This window comes from Solanum tuberosum, unplaced genomic scaffold (assembly GCF_000226075.1).
Source record: "Solanum tuberosum cultivar DM 1-3 516 R44 unplaced genomic scaffold, SolTub_3.0 scf00184, whole genome shotgun sequence".
Classification (NCBI taxonomy): Eukaryota; Viridiplantae; Streptophyta; class Magnoliopsida; order Solanales; family Solanaceae; genus Solanum; species Solanum tuberosum.
Window position 1 is genome coordinate 8,410 of NW_006239109.1, and position 15,823 is coordinate 24,232.

The 15,823-nt window shown below is 31.0% G+C and overlaps 1 protein-coding gene across 1 annotated transcript; it reads right to left on the reverse strand.

The window, feature by feature from the left end:
• Positions 1–2,192: 2,192 nt before the first annotated feature.
• Positions 2,193–3,742, reverse strand: LOC102584425 (probable isoaspartyl peptidase/L-asparaginase 2). The gene is made up of 4 exons (XM_006354780.2): positions 3,507–3,742; positions 3,114–3,347; positions 2,936–3,022; positions 2,193–2,838 (listed from the first exon to the last, which is right to left on the reverse strand). Exons 1-4 carry the CDS (start codon positions 3,666–3,668, stop codon positions 2,344–2,346), a joined length of 978 nt encoding a protein of 325 aa, XP_006354842.1. The 5' UTR covers positions 3,669–3,742; the 3' UTR covers positions 2,193–2,343.
• Between the last annotated feature and the right edge of the window lie 12,081 nt (positions 3,743–15,823).

Here is a 15,823-nt window from a genome sequence, read left to right on the forward strand (position 1 = left end):
AACAAAATCTTTTTGAGACGATTTTCCAATATTTATAAAATACACTAATTATATACATAATTATATAAAAGACATATTATTATTTAAAAATTATAACAAGTGACAAACTATTTGAAACAACTTGCAAATTATACTATTATATTTATTTTTTATTTTTTTTTCGAAATTTCTAAAATTAATTACTTTAAAACGTTTTGAAAATTAAGAAGCTCGAAATTAATTATTATCGGGGAGGGTCAAAATTGGGTGTCTAACAGAAATAACACATATATAAATGCTTTTGCACATAATTCACATACCCTGTGATAGTGATGCCTGTTCTATTTAATGACAACCAACACTACCCTCAATTTGGATCTCAATATTCTCCTTTGTGAAGGCCTCGCCCTATTCATTTTACTTGACCCAATATCTATTTATTGATATGCTTATCGGTACGGATTGGACCTGATTTATTATAACGTAAACCGAAATATCTCCGACATATATACACCGCAAAGTTAGGCATTTCTAATAAAGGCAATGAAAAGATTAACTAAACAAACAATAATAATATATTCAGTATTATTCCACAATCATCGCCCAAAAAACTCAACTAAACATACATTATAAAAAAGAATTATTGATTGATGCAAAGCCTAATCACATGTCCAAATACAATTTCTAACTCCAAATCAATTTAAAGTTGCACCTCCAATTCTCCAAACGCCTAATAAATTGACCTCAACTACACAATTTGTGCCAGGTTCATTCGTACGTGTCGGATTTTCAAAATATATTAGTAATTCGACCAATTGTACCTAGCCATTAACATATATAACGTGTCACTGCCTCATAGCATTGTCGGTCCTTTCTCTTTATCCATTTGAATCTCATCAATCATAAATTTAGCTTGTATTTTACTTACATTTATACAACATTCCTAAAATTAAAAACACTTTACACATTGAAAAAAAACATGGACACATCAAAGGTTACAAAAACACTAACAAACTGTTTTTATCATACTTTAATTTCAAGTGTGTTTCTGAGTAATTTGATGTTGTTGTTGTTTGTTACAGGGGAAAGAAGAGATTTATAAGGTGGATACTACAAATTACAAGAAATCAGCAGGACATGAAGAAGAAGAGCCACAAAAAGAGGATGTGAAAATCACACATGTTCCTCTAACGTACGAGAAGCGTGAAACTGGTGATTCTTTGGCTGCTAAACTTGCTGAAAAAGTTGAGTCTGCTAAGGAAACTGTTACGGGTGCTGGCGCTGACGAGCATAACAAAAAAGTTTGAGATAAATGTTTCCCCTGTTTTTTTTTTTTTTGAATTGTTGCAACTATATGTTTGTATTTATAGTGTAATACAACATGAATAAGGTTTTTGTCCTGGTTCTTAGGCATATTCAGGATTTTGAGATAATGGTGCACTATTACAAAAAGATTGATCTGAAATATAAATTTGATCGCTCGATATTTTTGTTCTTATTACTAAAAAACCTAAAAAAAATTAATATTATAGGTTCAAAATTAATTTATGAATTAATTAAAATGTCAAAAGTGCTACCAATAACTACTTAGAGAGGTATTATTCAATTTTAAAAAGAAAAATAAAACAAGATAAATATAAAATTTAAATTTCTAACTCACGTAGAGAGGTGCATCCAGTCATCATCGCATTATATGATACTCTGAGTGTGGGTTCACACATCTATATTTTAATAAATTTTTAAAAATATATCACTATTAAATATAATTTTGGGAAGAGAAGAGAGCATGGGTTCACGTGAACTCGGTGACCCTGGATACGCCTCTGCTTCCTTCCGGATCAGAACTTCTGTTGGAGGCAAGCCCCCATCTTGTTCTCTTTTTCTCCTTGTAGTTGAGTTTGTTTTAAATGCTGGGAATATTAGTATTTGCGTGTAACTCATAGCCAACAAATGTACGAGGAAATGATTTGGTGCACTTGTTATATTTGTCAAATGTCATTTTCACGTTATAAAATATTATACTGTGATGTTACAGGAGGAGGATTCTACCTACCTACCTTTTGAGAATGCCAAATGAGGGGGGAAGAATTAGAAACGTAATTGAGTTGAAGAGTCGTAAGGAATATCAATGGCCAATGGGGAAGGGACTGTGGAATTGAATCCTTCTCAATATAGCAAAATATGATCAAGATGACTAATTAGCATAATGGATAGATGAACAACCAAAAATCGCCGGAGTTCATTACTTTATGAAGCAATAGATGATGCCCAATACACAATTAAACTTAAAAACATTGGTACTAGTAATTACCAAACATAATTATTTATCAAGCAAATAACATCCTAATAAACTCTATCTCTCTATTACCAAATACCAACATCCATAAATCCATCTTCAGTAGCACATCCTCTAAACATTCCATTACAATTAAACCCATAAGCCACTTCCCCTTTATTAGACACAGCAATAAGCCCAGCAAACCCTTTATCCAATCTCTTCTTAATCACAAAGTCCACTGCTTCTTGAAGGCCCAATTCCTTATATTCCATAACTGCTGCCACGTCACGTGCTAGGGTTCCACGTATGATAGCTTCTCCTTCCCCTGTACATGACACCCCACAAAGCTCACCTGCGTAGGTCCCAGCACCAATCAGCGGTGAGTCACCGATACGACCGGTCATTTTGTTCATTAAACCACCGGTGGATGTGGCGGCGGCGCACCTACCTTGGCCGTCTACCACCACACATCCCACCGTCTCCGGCGCGTAAACACTTATCGGTAATCCGTTCATGCGAATTGGGCTTTCAACGGATGACGCACAGGAATCCAATCCAGTTAATGGAATTCTGTAATCGAACTGAAAAAATTATTTTGAAAAATTGTCAATTACTCGATTTACGTTATGATAGGTATTTATTTATAGCTATACAAATGTTATGACATGTTTAACGTACCAAAATGGTGTTAGCCTCTTTGGCTAGTTTCAGCATTCCAACATTGTCCTCGGTGATGAAATATTCATTGTCTACCATCTCCACGCCCTAATAATAAAAATTAATTAATTTATTAGATTATTGTTATTAACAATTTCGACGATTGATGTTGTTTTTATAAATCTGGTAATTTTTTTACCTGTTGTTTGGCGAATTCTTCAGCGCCGGAGAAACCGAGATAGGAATGAGGGGATTTATCCATGATAAGGCGAGCGAGGGAGATTGGGTTTTTCACGGTGGAGATACCAGAAACGGCGCCGCATCGTCTACCGTCGCCGTCCATAATGCTCGCCTCCATTTCCACTGTTCCATTTGCAGTTAATGCAGATCCACGACCCGAATTGAATAGAGGATCACTTTCCAGTTCTCTCACCTATATATACAACCAGAATCAAAATCATAGAAAAAATTCGACATGCAAAAAACTATAACATTCAAGGAATTCACACAAATGTAGATCTGAGATTTTTTTTTGGTTATACGAATCAAAGCGATAAAGGGCTGAATGTGAGTGGATAAAAGATATACGTACAACGAGTTCAACAACATCAATGGCAGGTAGAGAAGAGCGAAGAGCGGAGATTCCAATGTTAAGGCAACGAGTAAGGAGTTCTTTAGCTTGTTTCTGACGTTCAGCTGGGAGATTTGGGTCCACACCAGCGCCACCGTGCACCGCTATAGCCCAACCACCCATATTTCTACAATAAACTCCTTTTTTGCTCTCCCTCTTTTCTCTCTCTATTTTGTTAATTGCTTTGATGCTTGTAAAATTGTGTTTTGCCTTCTTTATATAGAGAGACGCACAAATCCTAGTTGGGTTCTATTTGGGATTTTTTTAATTGTTACCCCCACCCTTTCTTAGTTTATATGATTTTTTGTAGTCCGTCTAAAACAAAAAATAATATTAACGTTAAAATGTCAATTTCATCCTTAATAAGAATGATTTATAGTCATACAAATTTTTATCATTTATTTTAGATTACAAGTTTTAAAAATTCTTTTTTTCTTTCTAAAACTCCGTGTCAATTATCGAATCAAACTAACTCACATAAAATGAAACGAAGGAAGTACTTTTCCGTTCATTTTTACTTGTCACTTTTGACATATCAAGAAAAGATAATACTCCCTCTATTTAAAAAAGAATGACTCCTTTTCCTTTTTAGTCTGTTCAAAATTAATGGTCTCTTTCTTTTTTGGTAACATTTTAATTTCAGTTTTTCACGTGGTATGTTTAAGGCCACAAGATTAAAGAGCAATTTTGTACATTTGACATAACTTTAATTTATGACCACAAGATTCAAAAGTCTTCTTTATTTTTTTAAACACCGTGTCAAGTCAAATTAGGTCACTCTTTTTGAAACGAAGGGAGTAACTTTTTTTCCATGTTTTACCCTCAGCATGAAATACTTATTTTTCAAGACATCATTTTATAGGGATAGTTCAGTAAAATATATGTATCAATAATTATTTTCTTGAAAAATGTGTCAAGTCAAACTGTGACAAGTAAAAATAAACAAAGAGAGTATTATTTATTTTGTTTATTTATTTTAATTGCTCTTGACGGAATTGAGCTGTTCCTCTCAACCAAAATTTTGTGAAATTAATTTTCAGTATCGACAACTCACCAGTCACCACTAGTCTCGCTGACATGTGCACGTGTATTTTATTTCACGAGATTCTTTCTGGAATTTAGATTTTAGTTTTTTTTTTCGTTTGTCACGTGCATTTCCTATTTACTTGGAGGTAATCTCACGTGACATAAATAGTAAAATTGGAAAGGTATTTTGATTTTTTTTTTAATTGTAATTTACTTAAATGACATTACCAATATACTAGGACTCTAGGAGTTTGTGTTACTGAAGTCTATAATTTAGTTGTTCATTTCATGTTATTTAAACTCGTCGTAATTTAATATTATATACACATAAACTGTGAATATCACTGATTCGTTTCGATTCTTTCGTACAAAATTTAATTGTTTATAACTCGTTATTATGTTTAAATAAAATTTCAAGTAACCTTGCAGCATCTTCAATAAATTAACACCTTGTTTGGATGGTTGTTACTCGTTCTATCATATTGTATTACATTATTAGTTAAACTGTTTTTTTTATTGTTACTTAATTTCTATTGTATAGTACTCCCTCCGTCCCATTTTATGTGGCAACATTTGACCGGGCACGGAGTTTAAGAAATAAATGAAGACTTTGAAATGTTTACCAAATTGCCCTTTAAAAAGTAGACTCACTTTTCTCTCTCCTCATAAATGTATTGGAGTATTATTTTAAAATTAAGTGGGACCAACAAGGATAAAAGAAGAATTGTACCTTTAAATACTTACCATATAAGGAAATGTGACATTCTTTTTGGGACTGACCAAAAAGGAAATGTTGCCACATAAAATGGGACGGAGGGAGTAATTTTTTATATTTTCAAGACTCGAACCAGAGGTGAAGCAGGTAGCTAGGCTTGCCATGCATGACATATGACACAATGAGACACAAATTTATTGTTCGTTAAGTAATGACGAAAAAATCTATTTTATGTCTGTGTCGCTACTTTAATATTTTCTTCTCATTTTGTCTTCATTTATTATTTAAGGAAAAAGGGTCAAAAATTCCCCTCAATTTTATTTTATTGTTTGACTTTACCCTTGCCGTTAAATTTACCCTACTGTTACTAATTTCACCATATATATCCCTCATTTGACGGAAGCCCCAAATTGACTCAAATTAACCAATTTTACTTAAATTACCCAATTTTAACCCGATCCGATCCGATCCACCTAAAAATATAACCCATTTTTGTTCTATCTTATTCATCTTCATCTTTAAACTTGGGTTTCTTTTCAAAAACAACCTGTAAACAATCGATTTGAAAACACCCATCAAACAATTACCAAAATCCACCAGCTCCATCCACGAACTCCAGCGAAGAGTGACCGCCGCCATTCCCCTCCCTTTTCCCTTTTTACGTTTTCTTCTATTGTATAGGTGTTTTTGGCTCCAACTCCGGTGAACAACGATCATGAATTTCGACGAGGCTCTGCAAATCAGCAACCACCATAGCCTCTCTCCCAACGCCAAAATCAGCAAACCCATTTCTTGAACCAGTTAACAACACCAACACGGCTCCACGACCGAGCTTCATCCCATTTTCCGGTGACCCTCTGTTTGCTTTCAATTCTAATATTTTATTATGATTTATTTTTCTTTTACATTTTTCACTCTTTTCTCTGTGTTTCAGATTTGGTTAGGGAGTTCAAGCTCCCATAATTTTTCATTTTTTCATATTCCTTGTTCAAGTTTGTCATTGATTGTATGCTATTAAACTTTGTTGTGGATTATTTTATTTTTTGGTTTGATATTAATGTTTTTTGGGCAGCGGGTTAGAACTTTTCCAAGCAGCTTTTTTGCTTTAATTTGCTGATTTTTTTTTCAACTATGTAAAAACTTCAGTAATAATATGTACTATAGTAGCACTTGTAAAGTATGAACTCCATCAATGTCTGCATTTCTATCAGCCTGTAGACTACATCTTTTTTTTATTATTATTATTAATTTTAAAGATGAAGATGAACGGATATGAAGATAAACAAAAATGGGTTATATTATTAGGTGGGTCGGGTCGGGTTAAAATTGGGTAAATGGGTAAAGGAAATTTGGGAGAATGGGTAAAATAGGGTTAATCGGGTTATTCTAAATGGGGTCGGGTCATTGGGTTAAAATTGGGAATAGTTTTTTTTTTAAATTCGGGTCAATTTTGAGGATTCCGTCTAATGAGGGGTAAATTTGGTGAAATTAGTAACGGGAGGGGTAAAATTAACTTCGTTTTAACGGCGAGGATAAAGTCAAACAATAAACCAAAGTAGAGGGGTATTTTTGACCCTTTGCCCATTATTTAATAATGATATTTCATCTCACCTTTTCATAGTAGTTCTACCATGTATCCTACTTTTCTTGTAGATTTATTATTCAAATTATGGATGTCTGACATTATATAACGACAAAAAACGATACAATATATCCAAACATTATATTCACTAACACAATACAATATGATATAATACAACACGATCCACTATGATACATATGAAACAATACGTAATAAACATCCAAACAAAGTGTAATAATCAATGTACATCTAAGCAGGGGCGGAGTCACCTTGTACTAAGGGGGTATCCGAACCCCCTTCGGGGGAAAATTATATTATTTATACATGGTTAAAATAATTTTTATTATATATAGTAGATATCGAACCCCCTTCAACTACTTCGTGTGCAGTGGCGGAGCCAATATTTTCAATAAGGGGGTTCAAAATCTGAAAAAATAGATACACAAAGTAGTCGAAGGAGGTTCGATATCTACTATATATACCTAAAAAATTACTTTAACTATGTATAAATCATATGATTTTCCGCTAAAGGTGAACCCCCTAATTGTATGGTGGCTCCGCCATTATTCGTGTGTCTATTTCTTCAGATTTTGAACCTCCTTCAATTTTGACTCCGTCATTGCATCTAAGTAATAATTTTTCCTCAAATTGTTGGGTGGGGGAGTGATGTTAGGGGTAGGATGTGACTCAAGTACACGTTGCAATACTATTTATGTTTTTTTCCTTTTTCTTTACATGTAAATATACTTAAAATACGTTTCTATTTGCAATAGTTTTGTGTTGTATTCAGCAACTAAATGAAACGAATATCAAGAAATATTATATGGTAATGTACAACTATTATAGAAATTAATTAACAAAATATCTACTTAAAAAATTGTTGTAGGACAGAAATACTCTTTTTTTTTTAAAAAAAAAAAGGACTAAAGAGGAATCTACTTTATAAAGAATCTTTTTTGGAATGAGAGTATCTAGTTGTATTCATTTCGATACCCCATCAGATTTTCTAATTAAGATATTGTTAAATAAAGTTATCAACAGCTTGCACTTTGCAGTTTTGATTCCTAGGATTGATTGGCTTATAAATAGTATTTTATTTTTTGGAGTCTCGAGATATGAAAATACAATGTATTTTATATACTGTCAAAGTACAGTGTAAGATAAAATACAATATCAAACTACTCTCTGTGGACTGCTAAATATTTGTCATTTAAAAAAAAATCAAAATACAATTGAGTATATTCTTTCTATTTTGTCTTTAGTAATAATTATTTTTAAAGTAATAAATATTGATTGATTAATATAAAAATTCTTAAGTAAAATAAACATGTACACATACTTAATTAAAGAGAGATCAAGACAGAATATTTACTGAAAAATATTAACATTTTTAAACAACAAAACCTAATAAATAAAAATATGATAGTCATAATCTATAATTTCTTAAGAGGCGTGTGAATTAAAAATGTGACAGGTAAAATGGTTCGAAAGAAGTATAATGTTCAAAATGAGAAGGTAGTAAAACCAATTGAGTGTAACTTTACCAACCCCTTTAATTCTTCTTTAATTCTTTTCTTACATACATCAAATTGGCCTCCCTTGAATGATTTTAAAACAATAAAACGTAACTAGTGAAGGTGGTCATTTTTGGTCAATATTGGACATATTAAATTTGGTTACTTTTGCAAATTCAAAGTATGAATTTTTCCTCTTAAAGTTGATCTTTGCAGCCAGGAAAATAAAATAAGAAAAAGAGGGCGGCGCGCCGGCGCCTCGTGTAAAAGCTGGAATCCAAAGATCTATTAATACTTATTTATTTAATAATACTTCATTAGAGAAATCGCTTAAAACATTTATTAATTATCTGTTAAGATTACTAAGTATTTAATCATTTAACACTCTACTAATATAATTAATAGACGACTTGTTTTTTTCTTAAATAAATAAATAAATAAATTAAGTTACGATAATTATTAGTCAAATTCGATATAGCACTTGATAAGGACGATAATTGGCTGAAGTTGGTTGGCTTGATGACTAAGCTGCAAATCACAAGGCAATTAATTAGATAGCTTGGAATTAGTCTTTCGTAATATATTTCAGATACAAATTCTATCCAATTAAAATTGAGATAAATGGCACGTCAGTAACACATCAATAATCCCAATCTTACGTAAAATTGTTCATCCATATCAAAGTCATAATATAATTTTTGAATGCATAAAGTCACGCACCAAGTAATTAAAGGTGATTTGATCGTTATCCTTCCAAAAAATTTATCATTACAATTGAAAATTAATTGTTAGTATCCATGGATGTTTCGGGAAAATCTATGTGGGGCATTGAATCTAATGTTTCTTTATTTAGTAGTGCGAAAGTTGTAACAGAAAATTGAAATTAATCTTGATTATAGTTAAGAGCCTTAGGAAATTTCGTATAATTCATAATAGTATTAACAATTACTAAAATGAATGAGTTAACCAATGTTAACATCTGAAGTTTTTTTTCAAAATATTATTATTGTTTCATAGGTTTTTGGTTGCTATGAATAGTAATAGTCATGTTGTGCACTTGTGCTTCATGAGCATGGCTTTCCTTTTCAATTCGTCAAAAAAACTATGATTGATAAAGTCCAAACCGAAAGTACGTAGAAAAAGAGTTTTCTTATAATTGTAGGAAAATCGAAATATCTATATGATGTAATTAGTAATGATGGACATATTGAAGAAAATTGTTCAAGTGGCTATTTCATGATGACATTGAAGAAAATTGTACAAGTGATTATATATTGCATGGACATATTTATATGACGTTTTTTTTCAAAATGGACGTTCACAAGTTGAATTATAAATGACATCACTTATTTTTCTTGCGATACTATATATATAACATCTAGTCCTTAATAATGTCATTTCCTTAACTTGACAGAAGACAGATTGATTTAGTTTAACCAATAGTTACTGACCCCAAAGAAATCTATTAGAGCAGAAAAGACACAAAGGCTAAAGGTGGAAGATGACGCATATTTGCATTAGTGCAAAGTAGATTCCCTCCCTTCTATTTTAATTTGTTGGTTCGATTTTAAAAAAGTATAGTAATACATCAAAATATTCATTGATTTTATATAAAGAAAAATATATTCCTTTTAAAAATTTATTTAATATTTTCAACTTTACCGGGATCTTTCAATTTCACGGGAAAAACGCTGCTCAACAAATGGACAAAAAAGTAAAGGGACCAAACTGTCAATTATAGTTTTTACAGGTCACTAATTTATCATTACATAAAATATGAAGGGTATGTTCCGCCGACATATTTAGAATCTATAAGATCCACTTGACTAATGAAAGTGACATATGTTTCACTTTACTAACATGAGATTCCGCATCTCCTTCAGTTCTGGAACGTCAATTTATGGGCCAAACATATTTCGTTTTCAAACAATAATAATACACCCTCCGTCCTATTTTATGTGGCAATATTTGATCGGGCACGAAGTTTAAGAAATAAATGAAGACTTTAAAATATTTATCAAATTGCCCCTTCAAAAAATAGTCATATTAAAAAGTAGACTCACTTTTTCGCTCTCCTCATAAATGTATTGGAGTACTATCTTTAATATTAAGTACGATCAACAAGGGTAAAAGATGAATTGTACCTTTAAATACTTACCATATAAGAAAATGTGACATTCTTTTTGGGACTGATCAAAAAGAAAATGGTGCCACATAAAATGGCACGGAGGGAGTAACAAAATAGAATCTGAAAAGATAGATAGATATGTTTTTATCTTACAACAATTGTAGGATGAATTTTAAACCACATGATTATTTTTCAATAGCTGGCATTCATATATTTTTGGGATAAGAGTCGCTTGGAGTAATTTTAGTTGTTAACATGTGATTTTTGGGCCCGATTGGATATCATCGCACTCTTTTCGATTTATAAAAAAATAATTCATAACTTGGGTGACTTTATTGATACAAAATCAAGTTGAGTGACTTTTTCAAATAATTTCACATACTTGAGTGACCTTTTGAGATATTTACTCACCGGAATTTAAGCCAATAGATTTCTATTTTTTAATTCTAAAATGAAAAAAAGATAGATCGTGATTAGTGAAAGAAGCATAAATTACTTTTTTTGTTCAATAGTTACACCAACAGTAGTTGTTCACTTTGCAGGAAAAAGAATCGTGAAAAATATGGAAAGTGGTGTGCTGTAACATGATGATAATTACTTAATTAGTCTTGTAATTTAAAAAAGAATTTAATTTGTTCTTTTAATAAAGAGCCTTGTAATTTCTGAAGGGACAAATATTGATAGTTCTAACGCACTATTATTATTCATCCATTTTCAACCTTTGGCCTTTTGCTGTGGACAAGAAGCAATATAATGGGCATGTCTTACTAGGCAGCGTAGGCACATGTATGCCAGGGGTGTCCAAGTGGACACTCTTCGTTAAAAAAAAATATCACACATACAATTAAAATAATATACGAAGTGATTAAATACTAACATATTTTGAACAGCCTTGACATAATAGGTTGTTATAGCCTAATGGTTTAAGATACCTTGAAGGTGTGTTTAGACATCTTTAATGAGTCAGTGCTCGCATGTTCAAATCTCACAAAAAGCTTTTGTTGTTTAATTTTTGGACCCTCTTCGTGAAATAACAATTTTTTCAAATTTCTCCTTTTTGAAAAAAGCTTTTATTGTTAAAAATTTTTACCCTCTTCGTGAAATTCTTGGCTCTGCCATTGATAGCAGTAGTTAGTAGTTACAGGATTACTTGCACTTTTTTATCCCCTTAGTAAATTTTGTCCCTCGATTTTGTTGAAAATATAATTAAGTAAATAAAAGTAGAGTCCGGAGTCAAAAGGGCAAAAAAAATTGTCAAAAAATTCCAAAAAGGGCACATCAATTTTTTTAAAACCAAAGGGCAAAAATCGCTCCTGACGAAGCGAATTTTTCCTCTGACACAATGACGAAAAAATCGCTGCCCTAGCAGCGATTTTGTCTAAAAACTTTTTTTTCTTTTTTTTTTATTAAAAATCGCTGCCAGGGCAGCAATTTTGTAAAAAAAAATTCATAGCAGCGATTTTGGTTAAGAATTTTTTTAAAAAAAGTTTTTTTTTTAATTTAATATTCTTTTATTATTATTTATGATATATAATTCAATTTTCCTCATACTTCAACAATTTTATTGAGTATAATGTCCGTCTTGTTTATCATTTTTATATTATTAATAATTAAACAATAGGAATGAATATAATAGCACTAGGCATGAAAAACGCTGCCCCTGCAGTGATGTGTAAGGAAAAAAAAATTCTGACTTAAAATCGCTGTTGTGGCAACGATTTTTAATGAAATTTTTTTTTACAAAAGAGCAGCGATTTTTAATTAAAAAAATTTGCAAAAGAGCAGCGATTTTTCGTCATTGTGTCGGAGGGAAATCGCTTCGTCAGGAGCTATTTTTCCCTTTTGGTTTTAAAAAAATTTGATGTGCCCTTTTGGAATTTTTGACAATTTTATTTGCCCTTTTGACTCCGGACTCAATAAAAGTAAGTATTTCTTTAACAATTGAAATTTTTAGATAAAATGACTACACCTTAAATCAGGTAAAACAAGGCAAAGATTCTATGAACGAATCTTACTATCATTCATTATAAAAAAAAGATTCTACATACTTGAATCAGACTCGCACATAAGGATTATATTTGCACAATTCATGGCAATAATGTCCTAGCAGGTCACAAATACTATCTATTGGATGAGACTACCATAAAATCCTCACAAATAATAAACATTTGTTAGGATTACTGTATGTATCATAAATTTGGTACAAACTGTTCACAGATAAATGATATCCGGTAAAAAAAATCGTGTTTTGAAGTAGCTAGATGATTTTTTATTTTTTATTTCCTATCGTGTTTATTATCCGCTTTAGAGTCCAACTAATCAGGTTTTATATAGGGTAGAATCTATTAAAAGAAAAACGCTTCATTTTAAGAGTTTTCTATTTATAGGTTTGAATCTCTAATTCTTGATTAAGGTCGGAAAATCATATACATCGCACCCTAACCATTAGTATTGACACATATGTATCTATATATCACATGTAAACATGACAAGTCTAACTTCCATGTAGTTTAGTATTATATGTCTAACTTCAATGTAGTTTAGTATTCAAATCAAAATATCGAATGGAACAATAGTAATATGGTCAAATAATAGTAAATGTTTTTTTTATTATTTCTATTTGAATATAGATTAGTTTACGTTTTATGTATTGACGATACAAAATTAATTATACAATCAAATTATTTATAAGGTAATAAAAATTTTATGTTATAGCATTTATTAGTAATCTAAAACAGATAATACGTAACATGCAAAATAAAATTTAAAAAAACATTAATAAAATAAAAATTTACGTCTTACATTACATTTCACATGAGTTTTTGGTTTCTTTGTTTGGGCTAATATTGAGAGTTAAAGACATCTAAAGTTATATTGAAGTTTTTCATTATAACGAATAGATAATGAATGTAAAATTCCACAAATGAAAATCTTCTCAAGGGTGGTAGGTACCTCATCCAATTATCGTATATGCACATGTCTTTGATAACAATTTTTTTTCTCTATGGATATTATTAACAAACTTTTCCTTTTAGATTCAAAATACAAACATAATATGTCCCTATATTAACTGAATATTCAAATCATATGGGATTAAATGTATCTCAACACTTTTTTTTACTTTACTTTTAAACCTGTCTCTTGTGTAGAATTACAATTTGGGGTTGATTGATGTTTGTAATTTTTCTTTTGGGTCACCCTTTCCTCTGCATAGCAATATTCCACTGTTTCCCCTTAGTTTTCTCTACACATTAATTTTTAATCATTTTATTTTTGAAGTGGTCACTCTGGACTTGAAGTTCTAAACTCTAGGTTATAAATAGGGCATAGCTTTAAATCTTAACGTCTCAATTCCTTGAGAATGATCGACTGAAAAAGAGTTGCTACAATATTTCGTGTTCTTTTAGAGAGCTTTATGAAAAACTTAACTAGTATAATATGTTAGATAGTGTTTAATCTTTTTTTTTATGGAAAATTGTATGAAATAGCAAACTATTAATTCAAATTAAATGCTATAGTCATAGTTTATTTTATTTGTAATTCGCAGCAAACATCCATTTTTTTGTCATCTGGTTCGGTATACAATTACCCATTCGGTATACAAATGTATAAAATGTATAATATGCATTTGTGTTTGTATAAAGCGAGAGAAAAGTGTATATACAAATACAAATACATATATTTTCGTCCTATACATTTATAATTATACAAATACAGATTTTATTATATAAATTACAATGTATAAATAATTTATACAATAATACAAAACTGAATAATTTGTATAAAGTTGGATGTATCTAGCGAATTATACAAATTAAAAGTTGCATATCAAACATAAAATTTGCTATGGAGTGCAATTATGTAAACTATAGTTGTAATATAAAAATATGATTTGTATGTTTGTAATATGTGAAAGTTGCTCTTTTTTTATGACATTAATGGGCTGGACATGCATTTCTGGGCTTTCCCCTATTAAAATGGTTATTAAGAGAATGGGCCAATGGACTTGCAGTTAACTTAGCCAGTCTGGACAAGAATCATTATTATTTTTCATGTTTGTAAGTTCATAACAAAGGAATCAAATAATCTTAGATTTCAAGATACTAAACATAAATTTATTTGGAAATAGACTCAAGAAAGAGCCTAGCTAGTTTGATGTGATATTTAATTTTACCAATCAAGATTGTAGTGAAATGTATAAGATCCATCCACTTGTAGTCAAAAGTTTCGGGTTCGAACTTGTTTATGGAAAAAATCATGCCCTTCCCCTTTTTAGGCCTTACCAAGTATCGGACACCGGAGCGGGAAACATTTTGTTTTTCCTTTTCCAGTTATATATGAGTCCCGCTAGCTTGAAGTTTTATTACATGTTTGATAATTGGGAGTAGCTTGGATTTGTAGCTCTTAGTTTTTAAGCAACGTTACAATATTTCAATTTCTTGATTTCTTTTGTTTAACTTAGAATCAATTAATAGTGATGCTCAAATATATTTTATTGCCAAATAAAAAAAAAAAAAATTAATTAGTGAACAAAAAAGGAATTGAAGCCAAAGGAGCACACAACATAGAGAATAACTAGACAAAAGCAACAACAAAAATAACTATTGCCTAACCTTTAGAAAATAGAAAAGAGAAATATGATTTTGTAGTTCATTACAAATGTTATTCTACGCTATATGATTTTTTCCCACATGAAATCAATAAGAAAAATAACACATAACGTATGTATTGTAAGATTAACTTCTTCTACTGATAAGTGCACATATGAGATCATTTCCTCGATAGAAAATGAGAAGCTATATTTACATGCTTGTCCACAAACGTCTTTCTCAGATTGTAACGGGTTTGGATTGTTAGAAAAAATAGGTAATTTAGGGTGTGTTTGGTATGAAGGAAAATGTTTTCCAATTTTCTCATGTTTGGTTGGGTTAAATGTTTTGGAAAATGTTTTCCAAATCAACTCATTTTCCTCAAATTTAAGGAAAATGACCTCCCTTCAAAACTTAAAGAAAACATTTTCCAAACCCCTCTTCCAACTTCAAACCACAATTACTTTTTTGTTGAAAAAATCAATTTTATTTTGTCTCTATCCTCAAACCAGCCCCCCAACCAACCCCCCCAAAATAATAATAATTTAAAGCTTGTTTTTAAATTCAATTATTTTACCCCACCCTCACCCCTACTCTTACCCCTCCCAAAAATATATTAAAAATTGTTTTTTAAAAGATATTTCTAATTTCAATTTTTTATTTTTTTACACCCCCACCTCCTACCCTCGCCCCCCATCAGCCCCCCACCCCCCTCCACAAAAAA